Below are 13,697 nucleotides of genomic sequence, written 5' to 3' on the forward strand. Positions count from 1 at the left end.
GTGATTTCCAACTACGCTCCTGAAACGTAAAGCAATAACCTTTCCCCTTTAGGTGGAAAGAACCGTAACCTTAACACCTTCAAACTCCAAGTCTTCTCTCCCTCCCTTGCACACAAACACCAAAAAAATTAGTTATACTTGGACACCTTTGAACTGGAAATCAAAATCGAAACCCACTGCAATGGAAGGACTGAGGAAAAGGGTCAGCTCCAAAGAAGGGCATCAGAGGCGCTCCCCTCCCGCCCCACTGAGCGCGCCTGCTCACCTCGGCAGCCGACAGTAAGTAGAGAGGCGTTAAGGCAGGAACTTGCTGAACGTCACAGCTGAGGCCCAGGGTTGTCAGGATCTCCTTCAAGACTTCGTATCTTCTCACATTGCTCGATTTGAGCAGATCAAAATCTTCCGGAGTCCGCACCACTGAAGAGCTGGGAGGTAGTTCTAAGTGCACCTGAGGGAAAAAGACACCACTGGATAAACGGGGGCATTTAGCGACATTAAGAAAAACAGTCGGGGCTGGCCCCGTGGCCGAGTGGTTAAGTTTGCCTGCTCCCTTCAGCAGCCTGGGGTTCGCTGATTCGAATCCTGGGCGCAGACATAGTACTGCTCACCAAGCCATGCTGAGACGGCAGCCCAAACAGAAGAACTAGACTGACCTACAACTAGAATACACAACTGTGTAACGGGGTTTTGGGGAAGGACAAAAAAAAAGAGGACGACTGGCAACAAATGTTAGTTCAGGGCCAATCTTCCTCACCAAAAAAGAAAAAAGAGAACCAGCATCTTTACCACTTTTTCTGAAAAAAAATGAATCCTTCTAATTATCAACAGCATATGACAAGCAGTAAGAAGATGCAAAGGAGAAGACTAGAATCGTGGCTGTCAGGCAGAGGGGCCGTGGTCAAAACGATGCCGGATAGTAATCAAACTCTTTCCAGGTCCCAGCTTTTATCGCTAACCAGTCGCCGGACCTTGGGCAAGTCACTTAACTCGAATATACAACCAAAACATTTATAAATACGGTTGTGCTGAGAACCAACTAAAGTCGCTCCTGAACCCGGGCAGGCACAGAGGGTCGTGCTCGAACTCCTCCCCCAATTAGTCATAACTGCTGGGGAGCAGAGGAGCCCCAGTCACCGTTTGCTGTGTTTGCAGGAATTCAGATGAGAGGGGTTTGGGGGACCCCAGAGAGACCTACCCCACCATCCTCCTTCGCCTCACTGAATGTTAAGATATGGAACATCATGTATTTAGTTCAGGCTTTGTTGTCCAGCTAAAATCAAACAGCCCCCACTTATCACTGAACGGTCTGTGTCTTGACATGAAAGAACATACTAGAACTTCAAGTTCCCTTGAGCTAGAACTTTCCTATCAGTGGTGTCTGTCTTGCTATAAGGAATGTACGAGAACTTCTAGCTCCCTTGAGATCAGATTTTAACTGTGCATTAGAGCCCAGGACTCAGAATTTTGAGTCCCCAGAAAAGCAATCTGGGCATGCTGGTTTTGTTTTATTTTGCTCTTGCCAGGGGTCAGCTGTGGACTTCTGTCATATGCAGAGCTCCCCACCTGATGTTAGATGAGCATTATGAAAATAAGAAGCAAGGCACCAGCCTTCCGGCAACTTAAAATCTCTCAGTTTCCACCCAAGACTTAACCAAGCCAAAAACACTGCCCAAAATGGTGCCACTGTTGCAAGTTGAGGCCAGTCTGAAAAGGCTTGTAGAGCACTGTCCAACAGCGTCCCCACACCACAGCTGCAGGCGGGCTGCTGCTCCCATGACTGAGCCTGTCCGCCAGGAGCAAGAGGTGAGTCTGCCCTCGAAGCAGGCCCGGACAGGGGAGGAGGGTGAAAAGGGAAACACTTTACAGTATCCAAATCCTTCTACCGCACGCTCTTACCCTAAAGGTGTGCCTCTGCTCTGCAGAAGACAAAGCCCGTGTTGTTACAGAAATCAGCACAGTAGCAGGTCACATTGAACGCACGTGAGCTCGTGGCTAGCCTGGAGATGAACCCTGACACGTGGCAGAAATAAAATGAGCATAGTTCTACCCCCGCCTGAGCCCAAGGGAGAGGAGGCAAGTGTGATGAATGGCCCATGTCCTCCCTGGACTGAGTGAAGACACAGAAGAGCCGAGAAGCACACGCAGGGTGCTGTACTGCACTCATCGTCACACACGAGCGATGCCGAGGAGGAAGGGAGCGCTCGCCCCACGAGCAGGCCTCCAGAGTTCCAGGAGGCGAGGGGGAGGACAGCCACTGACATTGTGAGGAGTGCTTGTGTTGGTTTCAAGATGAGGTGCTGCCACAGCAGAAGCGAGGAGAGAGGCCACCTCTGGCTCTGCACCTCGATTCAAGGACAGAAGGACACGCCAGAGCGTGTGTGCTGGATTTGCACTCCTGGTCCTCCATGGTATCCGACAAATGTCTCGTCCTCTGGCTGTAAGGCTGTCACCATAGGGATGGGCCCATTTCTGTAACTTGGCTTCTTCTAAAATTAAGGTTTTTTGACTAGACCAAAAGCCAGGACTAAAAATGTGTCCAGTCACAAACAGGGGAAGGGGGGTGATACTGGCATCTAGTGGGTAGTGCTAACACCCTACAACGCAATGCACAGGACGACCCCACCACGGAATCTGGCCCAAAAAGTCCACAGTAGCGTGGTTAAGAAACTCTGCTATAGGCGCCAGTCTGGTGGCATAGCAGTTAAGTTCATGCACTCTGCTTCAGCAGCCCAGGATTTGCTGGTTCGGATCCTGGGCGCAGACCTATGCACTGATTATCAAGCCATGCTGTGGCATGAGTCCCAAATATAAAAAAAGTAGAGGAAGATGGGCACAGATGTTAGCTCAGGGCCATTCTTCCTCAGCAAAAAGAGGAGGACTGGCAGCAGGTGTTAGCTCAGGGCTAATCTTCCTCAAAAAGAAAAAAAAAAACTCTGTTACAGAAGCAGAAGGACTTCTTCCATGTGCTAAGCTACATAAGAAAACAAAATATCTTTAAAACCATTTTAGAGACTTTATTTGGACAACTTCATGCCAAACTCCTGATCTATTTGATAACCAAAAGTCTGCATTAATCCACAGCCTGACATTTTCCCTGCAAACCTGAGCAGTACAGCAAGTATACCAAAATTTCCTCTTTCTCTATTTTGACGAATGGCCAAGGCACCGATAGGCAGCCCCTTGGCCCTGAGACCACCACCTACCGTGCAGCTGTGGTCTGCCATTGAAGGACTTCATCTCCTCTTACTGGGTTACATCAGGACTCGATTTATTACGAAGAGGAAGACTATGAAATTGAACAGGGAAAGAGGAAACTAACCAGCCTGTGATAATATTTATTGGTTGATCCCGGCGGCGAGGTATTGTAGAGACACAGGCCTGAGGGGAAAACACTGACCCTGTCACAGAGACTGGAAGTCATTTAAAATCAAAAATGACACTCTAATCCTCTGAATCTGATTTTTGAAGCTGCATCATATTGCCTTTTTTCTAGGGCAATGCATGCAGTATCAAATTTTATGACAGTTATGGGGTCAATTGAAATGGTGCAACAAGCAGATTTGCTGTGTAACTCACGGAAATGGATCGCAACGTGCCGAATCAATTTTCTAGAACAAATCCGTATACAGGGGTGGCAAAATTCACCATTCGAAACTGAAATACGGCTCTAGGAAGTCGGGTTTTTAAGTGGATTTTCGGAGAATGCACAGTTACTATAGTTACCGTACTTGCAGACAAAAAGATAAGAGGAGTATTTATTAGGCCTCCAAAAACGAATTCATGTGGTTTGCAGCCTACATGAAACCTGCTTGGGGTGCACGCGGTCATCGGTCCTGATCTCCAGATTTCTTCATTATATGCATCTTTGCCTGAGAATTACCTTAAGAACAAATGAGTGGGCTTTAGAATAGTACAGAAACAAATCGATACCCCCTTGAAGAATATTTGGTCAGAAAACTCAAGAGACTTAGCTTTTAGAAGGGGTGGAAAAATCCTACCATAGGATAGGAAAGGAAAGCACACAACAAAAAACAGCAAAGACTTCCCCAACTCAATAAAAAGATCCCTATAATAAAACACAATCTAGTATACTCATCCTGGGAACTATTTTGGGCAAAATACCTATATCTACTTAGTTTTCTCATTACATCATCAAATCCCTAAGGAGGATTTGTCCATCTAACTATAACATAAACTTTTGCCCTCAGACATTAAAAGATTTGCTATAAATGATAGAAATTCTGAAATAGTCTATCCTGCTATCATTTGCTTAAACAAACAAAAAACTACAAGGAAAAAAAAGTGGGGGGAAAAAAATCAATAGATGAGCCAAAGGCCCCCCCCCAAGGATGGGAAGAGAAGCAGCATTTTCCTGTCATCTCCCTTTCCAGTTTTTTCTTACCTATGTAATAATATGTCATAAATCTAAATTGCTTCAATACTCCCTTATTTGACATTTTTCTCGGCACTTAGATTTTACGAGTGACAGATCATAAAGGAACTGAGGATCTGGAGGTGTTTGCAACACTTGATACCCCAGAAGCTGGGGAGGATTCATGCAAATCTCGGACATCAACTACATCGTGGTTCCTAACATTTAGAATCACCACCCTGAGCCACTCAATAAATAAAGTCTTGACGATATTGACCAGAGTGTGCTTTGAAGAAAGAGAGCGGACCAATGTATTGTAGACGGACTATTACCAGTATAGATCAAAACAAAAAGGAATTTTCTGACTAATCCTTGGCTAACCAGCAATCCTGAATTAGCCATAACACCTTGTGCTTCATTCCTCCATCACAACTATTCTGGTGAAACAGGATATTCACGCGACAGGAAGGCCGTGATCTCAACCTTCGACTCACCATCTGCAAAAATTCCCAGCCAAAGGTCAAAAGTACCCCACCCCACACAGACTCTCAGCCCTTTCAATGCACAGCCTTCTAGAGCGTATTCGCGGTCAAACACACACACCAAGATCACATCATGGATGCCAACCTCTGTACCTGGCAAAGGATAGCTTCTCCTCCACATGTTCCAAAAGGCACTTGCACAATCAGCCTGTCTTTGTCCTCGTTCTCCAGGTGGCCCTGGAGCTTGCCCAGGCTGAGCCACTCCCCAGGGTGCTCGTAAACACAGCCGCTGCTCAGGACGCTGAGCTTCACCTGGCTCTGGTCGACCTTGGAGAAAAGCAGGTTCTGGACTGTCTCCTGCAGGGCGCCCTTGCTTGTCACCTGGAAGCCAGCAAATGTGAAGGATGAAGACAGGCCCAACACCTTCCCTCCCTGAGAAAGATAGGCCATGAATTTCCGGGACAGGTCCTCGGGAAGAGACTCCCTGGTGGCAATGACCAGCAACAGACAGTTGTCTGACCATGGGTCTCTGAGAGCACTTTCCTCCGGCAGGTGGTAGAGGGTGTAACTGTCGGTGTCCACACAGTCGGCCAGAACGGACCGGACCTGCTGGAACCTGCCCAGGGCTTCCTGGGAGTCAGAGCCCACGTAGAGGAGGATGTTGGGGGCCTTTCCCGTGATGTTGACTCTCCTCCCTTCTCTCTCAGGGCAGACATCATCAGCAATACTCTCCAAACTGCCGCTGTAATCGTAGGGAAGATCCGGAATGTTCTCTGCAGATGCAAACTTGACGGATTCAATGGTGCTGTTCTCAAGCTCCAAACACTCGTGGCAACTAGACAGATGGAGGTGACAGAGCTCGAGAGAGCCCACTCCTCTGTCACTCTCCCCGGCAGGCTCGCTCCCAGAGGCACCTCCTTTCTGCTGCGTGGCTTCTGGCCCGAGAACCTTCGGCTCCTCTTGGCCAACGTGCTCCATGACGTCCAGCTCAGGCTTATTCTCAACAGAAGCCTCAGGGCTCGGCTGCAGGATTTCAGCTTGTTTGTTTGAGGCCTGATCCTTAAGTTCCTTCAGAGCAGAGTCCTGCAAGTGCACAGCTGGGGCATGAACGGAAAAGACAGTCAGTCAGGTCTTCTGCGTTGTCACGCAGCTCAGTTCACAAACTCAGTGCACTCTCTGCGCTCCATGACGTATGGTCCAGGGCGGCCCACCTGCACGGCTCCCACCACATCCCCACCTCAATCTCAGCATCCTTCAGACCCACACAATTGCTCCTGCCTGCTAGGAGGGGACCCCAGACGGTCCCTAGTGAAACCCCAAGTTTCCACACCACCTTTCCCATAAGAATCGGAAAACTCCAGGTCCCCTTAGTGACTGTGAAGAAGACGAGATTCAGAGAGGTGATTTTGCTTACCTACTTATAGATTTAATTTCTTGGGTGTCAATCTCCTACATTTAATGAAACTAAGACTAAGAAACAAAAAAAGCACATAACTAGAGTCTATCCAAGCACATCTCAGGAAAAACTCGCTCTCGGGACATTTCATGGGATCAACCGGGGAGAAGGGGCTTCCCGGTACCTTATCTCAGGGCTGGAATATAATCTATAACCACTGATTCCAAAAACACTTATTACCACGCATCTGACATGGTATTAGGCACATGCACATGCAGATGGGGAAATTAAGCGATTTACACAAATTTCCAGAGCTGGCGACACTCATTTGCTTGAGATACAAATGAACACTTTCATGGACATAGAAAGTCTGCTTTTAAGCCTAATTAAGGAAGAACATCTTGCATGTTTCCTGAAAAAAGATGTGTCCCAAAATATTGTGGTATGTATATTTTAAGTAAAAAACCATTAGATTTAGAACTTTGTAGTAATGCTCGCTATGATTTGCATTCAATCAAACTACACTGTAGAAACTAGTTATACTGTATTAGATTGTGTGAAATAAATACTACATGGGTTCTAAATGTGCATGCCATCTCACAGACAATGCAATTATGAGAAATCCTTGTTTAAGAATTTAAAAAGCACTAATTATATACTCTGGAATAAGCATCTCAAAAAACCTGACATACGTGTGAATTTTATACTGTTATGGTTATAGCCAACCTGTTGACTGAAGTGAACCGAAAATAAGCAGGCTCTGCAGTCATACCAAACAGGAGGACTCAACAATCCTTAACCTAATAACCTATGTCATCCAGCTGTGATGAAAACATTTTCTAAAGTTACTTACACACGATCTTTTGGGGGATCAGTCCATTAGCCATCTGGAGCCTGTCTTCCAGGAACGCCACCCCCAGCTTACTGAAGTCGTCCACACTGGCTTCGGCAATTAACTGATACGGATCCCCAGGTCTGCAGGCCAACGGCAAACAACAGTCTGACCACTTCACAAGCTGAGAAGAAGTGGGTGAGGGAGGAGGAAGAAAAGGAGAGGGTGAGATTTTTCTTCTCTAAAATAACCACCTCCTTCACTTTTCCCTTCAGCTCCCCCCCACCACATTCTAGTCAAATGTGACGAATTACCGGGCGCTGCATTTTATTAACAGCAAGGCTGTTCTGGCTCAAACACTCTTACTTCTATCTAACAGGGCTTACAAGCACTACATACAACCCTCCCATTTAAAAGGAATTAAAAGGGGCAGCCAGGTGGCGCAGTGGTCAAGTGTGCAAGTTCTGCTTTGGTGGCCCTGGGTTCGCCGGTCCAGATCCCGGGTGCAGACATGGCACCACTTGGCAAGCCATGCTGTGGTAGGCGTCCCACGTATAAAGTAGAAGAAGATGGGCATGGATGCTAGCTCAGGGCCAGTCTTCCTCAGCAAAAAGAGGAGGATTGGCAGCAGTTAGCTCAGGGCTAATCTTCCTCAAAAAAAAAAAAAGTAATTAAAGTCACAACCACTTTTCAAGGAACTAAAAGGGGAAGGGGCCATTCCCCAGACACAAGAAAAACTGAACTTGCCCTTTAGTTCAGGAAGAGGAACTAGGAGAAAATAAGTCCACAGTATCCAGTGACTGATAACGTAACCTGCAGACCGCCTTTTCTCAAAGTGGGGTCCAAGACCAGCTGCAACAGAACTCCCCAGGAGCACACAAAAACTTCGGGCTCCTGGGTGCCACTCACTACCCGGCGCTCCAGACCCTCTGGAACTGCAGCCTGGGAACCAAGTTTAAACACACTTCCCCACTGATTCCTGAAATGTGAGAACAACTCAAGACTCCCCAGGAAGCTCGCAGTTCCCACTTCCACCACAAGGGGGACAGGGAAAATGAGAGCAAACCAAATTCAGGGCTTTAAGTCTTCCAGTTCTCATAAAAGAAGAATCTGAAACTGGGACAAGGAGAAGGGCAGCCCCCTGGGGTTAAGGGCCTGGAGTCCCAGGACCTGGGTCTGGGTCAAGCTCCTCTAATCATTGCTGTGTGGCCCTAGGCAAGTCTGGGAACCTCTCAAGTCTCAGGTCCTTTATTCATAAAACAGGAATAAGGATAATATTAATACCGGTCATCTTATAGGTTTGTTGTGTTACTGAGATTAAAGAGTATATGTAATGCCCCCAGAAGAATGCTTGGGACAGAAAAAGTGCTCAATTCATGAAAGCTGCTATTATTAGCTACTGTGAATCTGGGTTTAAAAGCAATAGTGAATACAGTGGTCCCTTTTTATTCTTTTTTCTTTTTTTTGAAGATTGGCCCTAAGCTAACATCTGTTGCCAGTCTTCCTCTTTTTGCTTGAAGATGATTGTCACTGAGCTAACATCTGTGCCAATCTTCCTCTATGTTGTATGTGGGACGCCGCCACAGCATGGCTTGATGAGTGGTGTGTAGGCCCACGCCCAAGATCCGAACCCACGAACCCCAGGCTGCCAAAGCAGAATGTGCGAACTTAACCACTTTTTCCTGCACTGTATCACCCTTTCTCCCACCTCCTCCCAGACACACAGCCAGAAGGAGGAGGATTCACCTGGAGGGTCGGGCCTGACCAGAGTTTCAGTAGGACTCCGTATTTCAAAGATGGTATCTTTGATCTAGGATGAGAGCTGAAGCTTACAATTCAGACAGATACTTTGTTGATTTCTAGCTCTGGGAATGAGGAAGGATGTCAGCTCAGGAGGACCATCTTGGCAAGAGCTTACTTGCCAGAGGAGGGTGGGTGGGAAACATGAGGACCAGCGCAACCTCCTGCATGAAGCTAAAAGCATCTTTGTTCTCAGCATTATCACTGGTCATCAAAGAATGAGGAGACGAGCTCGGCCAGTGGAGACCCAGCCAAGAATTAGGCTGCTCCAACGTTGATGTGGCACCCTGCTGGAGGGACGCCTCCCATGAGCACTTAGTGTAAAAGGAGCCAATAATTAAATTCTCACGTCCGTCTGACGGAGAGAGAACGGGAGGTGAACAAGGCAGGGCGAAGGGCAGGAAGCAGCCAGAGAACAATATACGCACGTCCCTGATCAAGTTTCTCCACTCCGCCTGCTGTTTGCCCACCTACACGCCTTTCCTCTTTCTAGGAACGTGGTCCCCGAGCCACAGACCGTGCAAATGCCTCCGAGCAGCGCCATGTGCTCCGATCAAAGCAGAGCCGCACGGTCACCGATACTCATCCGGGGCTGTTTGCCATCCATCTGTGGGCTAAAAGCAAACAGGGCACTTCCAACTGGCACTTCCAGATAGAAACAAAGGGGTCGAGAAAGAAAGGGGAAGTCAAGCAAAAAGCATACTCCCAAAGATCAAAGCTCAGGAAGCCCTGGTCAGCCCTAAACAAAGGGATTTCCTCCGAAAAGCAGCACACAGAAATCCCTTCCTCAACCACAGCTCTCCACTTGAGATGGCACTGATTACAGCAGGCAGTGATGGATCTGTTCCACTCAACCGAAAGGCACAGGTTAAACCAGCGGGGGTGGCTCTTCTGTGGACTGCCCTTGCCAATGCCTCCCGCAGCATGTGGTGCCCTGGAGCTCTGCAGCAAATGGGGAACAGAAATCTCAACCACCAGTCAAGCGATGCTTCATCTTGTATGTCAATTCAGCTACGCCGTGGTACCCAGATATTTGGCCAAACCTCAGTCCAGATGTGACTATGAAGATATTTTTTAGATGTGATTAACATTTAAATCAGTCAACTTGGGGCAAAGCAAATTATCCTCCATAATGTGGGTGAGCCTCATCTAATCAGCTGAAGGCCTTGTGAGAAAAACTCTGAGGTCCCCCCCGCCCTGAGGAAAGGGAATTCTGCCTCCAGACTGCCTTCAGACTCAAGCTGCAACATCTATTCTTCCCTGGGTGTCCAGCCTCCTGGCCTGCCCTGCAGATTTTGGACTTGCCCGCCTCCACAGTAGTGTGAGCCAATTCCTTAAAATAAATTTCTCTTTCTCTCTCTCTCTCTGTGCAGTGATGTGACTCATGTTTCGGTCAAGAACAGACGACATGTATGATGGTGGTCCCATAAGATTAGTACCATATAGCCTAGGTGTGTACTAGGCTAGCCCATCTAGGTTTGTGTGGGTACACTCTACGATGTTCGCACAATGATGAAATTGCTTAATGATGCATTTCTCAGAACGTATCCCCATCATTAAGCGACGCATGAGTGCATATATATACATATCTATGAATATGTATAAACACACACACGCACACACCTTATTGGTTCTGTCTCTCTGGAGAACCCAGACTAAAACAAGTTACAATCAGTTACCAAGTCAGATGACTGATGTTGCTAATTTTTCTGGCCCTCGTTCTCCTCTTCCAAATCAATTTAATTACGCGTTAGGTTTTCTAAACTTCTAGCAATGAACTGGATGGAGGGCCAGATGCACAGAGATGCGAACAACGTGAACCCACGAGAGTAAAGGGTGGAGCTTATTTTTGATGTTCACTTGTGCTCATGGTCTTTCGGGTTTGGAAAGAGAGAGGATAGAGGAACACCACAAAACTCATTTCCAACCTCGATTACTTAAAAAGATAATATGCCTTCTGGCACTTTTAAGAGAGGATATTGGAAAATAGAGTGACAGTGTAAAGGACATCACATTCTACAGCAAGCAAGAGCTGAAACGATAAACTGACACAGGTGAAATTTAAAACCGTGACTGACCAGACGCTCAAGGAAAAGGATGGTCTAGGTATTTTAATTTTCTGAATAACTGAGAGCTAATCCGAAAATAATAAAAAATACCCTTCTTGAACCCTCATACACTGCTGGTGGGAATGTAAACTGGTGCAGCCACTATGGAAAACAGTAATGGAGAGTCCTCAAAAAATTAAAACTAGAACTACCACACGATCCAGCCATCCCACTACTGGGTATTTATCCAAAGAGCTTGAAGTCAGCAATCCCAAAAGTCCTATGCACCCCTATGTTCATTGCAGCATTATTTACAATAGCCAAGACATGGAAGCAACCTTAGTGCCCAGCAACAGACGAATGGATAAAGAAGATGTGGTACATATATACAATGGAATACTACTCAGCTGCAAAACAGAACAAAATCATTCCATTAGCAATAACATGGATGGACCTTGAGGGAATTATGTTAAGTGAAATAAGCCAGCGAGAAGGATAATCTGTGTATGACTCCACTCATATGAGGAATTTAAAATTATGGACTAAGAACAGTTTAGTGGATACCAGGGGAAAGGTGGGGTGGGGGGTGGGCACAAAGGGTGAAGTGGTACACCTGCAACACGAATGATAAACATTTATGTACAACTGAAATTTCACAAGATTATAACCTATCACTAACTCAATAAAAAAAAAATACCCTTCTTGTCATAAACCTTTTTATATTATTTGTGTTCTTTTGATGCCCCATAAGCACCTGAGGCCCACTGTCAAAAGTGTCCTGTAGTAGCATCCACAATTGTCACTGCCCCTTTACATCCCCAGCACACTGAGAAGATAAGCTGAAGTTTTTGTTGTTGTTGCCTTTGTTGCTGTTTTTGAGGAAGATTAGCCCTGAGCTAACATCTGCCGCCAATCCTCCTGTTTTTGCTGAGAAAGACTGGCCCTGAGCTAATATCCATGCCCAACTTCCTCTACTTTATATGTGGGGCGCCTGTCACCGCATGGCTTGGTGAGCAGTCCATAGGTCTGCACCAGGGATCTGAACCGGTGGATCCTGGGCCACCGAAGCGGAACATGCAAACTTAACCGCTGCGCCACTGGGCTGGCCCCCAGAAAGGTGAAGTTTCAACAGACATCTCAAGTGCTCTGGTTATCCATCGCGGTGCAAAAGCCACCCCCAAATGTCGTGGCTTAAACAACCAATCACTTATTTTGCTCGCAAATCTCAATTTGGGCAGGGACAGCTCAACTCTGCTCCACATGGAATCAGCTAGGCTGGCTCAAGATCCACTTCCAAGATGCTTCCCTCACCCAGCTGGCAAGCTGGAGCTGCCTGTTGGCTGAGAACTCAGCTAGGACTGTCCACCGAGCGCCTCGGTTCTTCTTCACGTGCACCTTGCCAGGGGCAACTTGAGCTTCCCCACATGGGAGCTGGGCTCCAAGAGCTCAGGCAGAAGCTGCAAGATTCCTTGGGATCTATAAGTCTCAGTTCTTACAAGTCCCAGAATGATGTCACTTCTGCCACATCCTACTGGACAAACAAATCAATCTACTGCACTGAGGTTCTGCCGGCTCTCTTACACCTCCCCTCTGCGTGAGAATGGCACATCCCAAGATGGACAGGCCCCTTCAGCCTGGGTCCCTGGGGGGGAAGGACGCACAGAGCAGAGCCCAGAGCAGAGTCACAGCTTGAAAGAACAGCAGCAAGCCTAACGAGTCTACGTGTAACAGGAACAAGAAACATAGATCTGCTGTTAGAAGCCACTGAGACGCTCAGGTTGCCTGTCATTTCAGCAGAGCCGACTAAAACGAAGAGCGAAACTGCATTCCTCACCGAGGACCCCCCCCCCAGCCCCTCCACCAGCCCCTCCTGCTGTATGCTCGTCTCCACCAACGATCCACCATCCACCTGAACCCCCTCGGCATCTCCCAAACAGCTCACACATCTGTCTCCAGCTCACCCTTCCTGCCACCAATACTCTTCAAGGCCACTCTTTCCCCACATGGAATACAAGCTGTTCCAGGCTTGCTTCTCTCCAATCCATTCTCCAATCTGCCTGATTGTGATCTTTCAAAAGCACAAATCTGATAATTCAGCTTTAAAAAGAAAAAGGTGGGCCGGCCCGCTGGCGTAGTGGTTAAGTTCATGCGCTCTGCTTCGGCGTCCCAGGGTTCGCAGGTTCAGATCCCAGGGTGTGGACCTATGCACCGCTCATCAAGCCGTGCTGTGGCAGTGTCCCACATACAGAATAGAGGAAGACTGGTACAGATGGTAGCTCAGGGACAATCTTCCTTAAGCAAAAAGAGGAAGATTGGCAACAGATGTTAGCTCATGGCCAATCTTCCTCACCAAAAAAAAAAGTTTTGGCCTACTGTCCACAGGATAAAACCAAAATTCCTAATCAGTGCATATAAACCTTCTTCAATCTGTGTATTATGTGTATTTGTCATACTATTAAAGAGTATTCAATTCTGCTACATAGGAAATAAAAACAGCATGGATGAAACTCATCAGATATGTTGTCAGTAATTTGTAAGATACGCTAAAGATAGATGAAATAAATGGAACACACATGTGCTGAACAAAAAAAGGACAGAACAAAAGAGAGTATTACTCCTAGGCAGAAAGTCACAGATAGACCATTAAACCTTAAATATTAGTCAGACACAAATTGTGCCACCTCCAGATTGACAGTTACGTCATCCCTAAGTCAGCCACCGGTTAGGGCCCCATGTATATTCTGCCTAGAAACATAGATAAAAAGCA

At 47.0% G+C, this 13,697-nt stretch overlaps 1 protein-coding gene across 7 annotated transcripts in view; it reads right to left on the reverse strand.

Moving 5' to 3' along the window:
- The window catches only part of HLCS (holocarboxylase synthetase), a 202,022-nt gene that overhangs the window by 167,428 nt on the left and 20,897 nt on the right, over positions 1 to 13,697 (reverse strand). For all 7 annotated transcript variants that reach the window (XM_070488848.1, XM_070488844.1, XM_070488845.1 and 4 more), the window contains exons 3-5: positions 7,104 to 7,266; positions 5,008 to 5,951; positions 266 to 448 (exon numbers count right to left, since the gene is read on the reverse strand). In XM_070488848.1, the coding sequence (XP_070344949.1) occupies positions 266 to 448; positions 5,008 to 5,951; positions 7,104 to 7,137 (1,161 nt within the window). In that variant the 5' untranslated portion in view covers positions 7,138 to 7,266. The remainder of the gene's footprint in view (positions 1 to 265; positions 449 to 5,007; positions 5,952 to 7,103; positions 7,267 to 13,697) is intronic.

This window comes from Equus asinus, chromosome 18 (genome assembly GCF_041296235.1).
Source record: "Equus asinus isolate D_3611 breed Donkey chromosome 18, EquAss-T2T_v2, whole genome shotgun sequence".
NCBI lineage: Eukaryota > Metazoa > Chordata > Mammalia > Perissodactyla > Equidae > Equus > Equus asinus.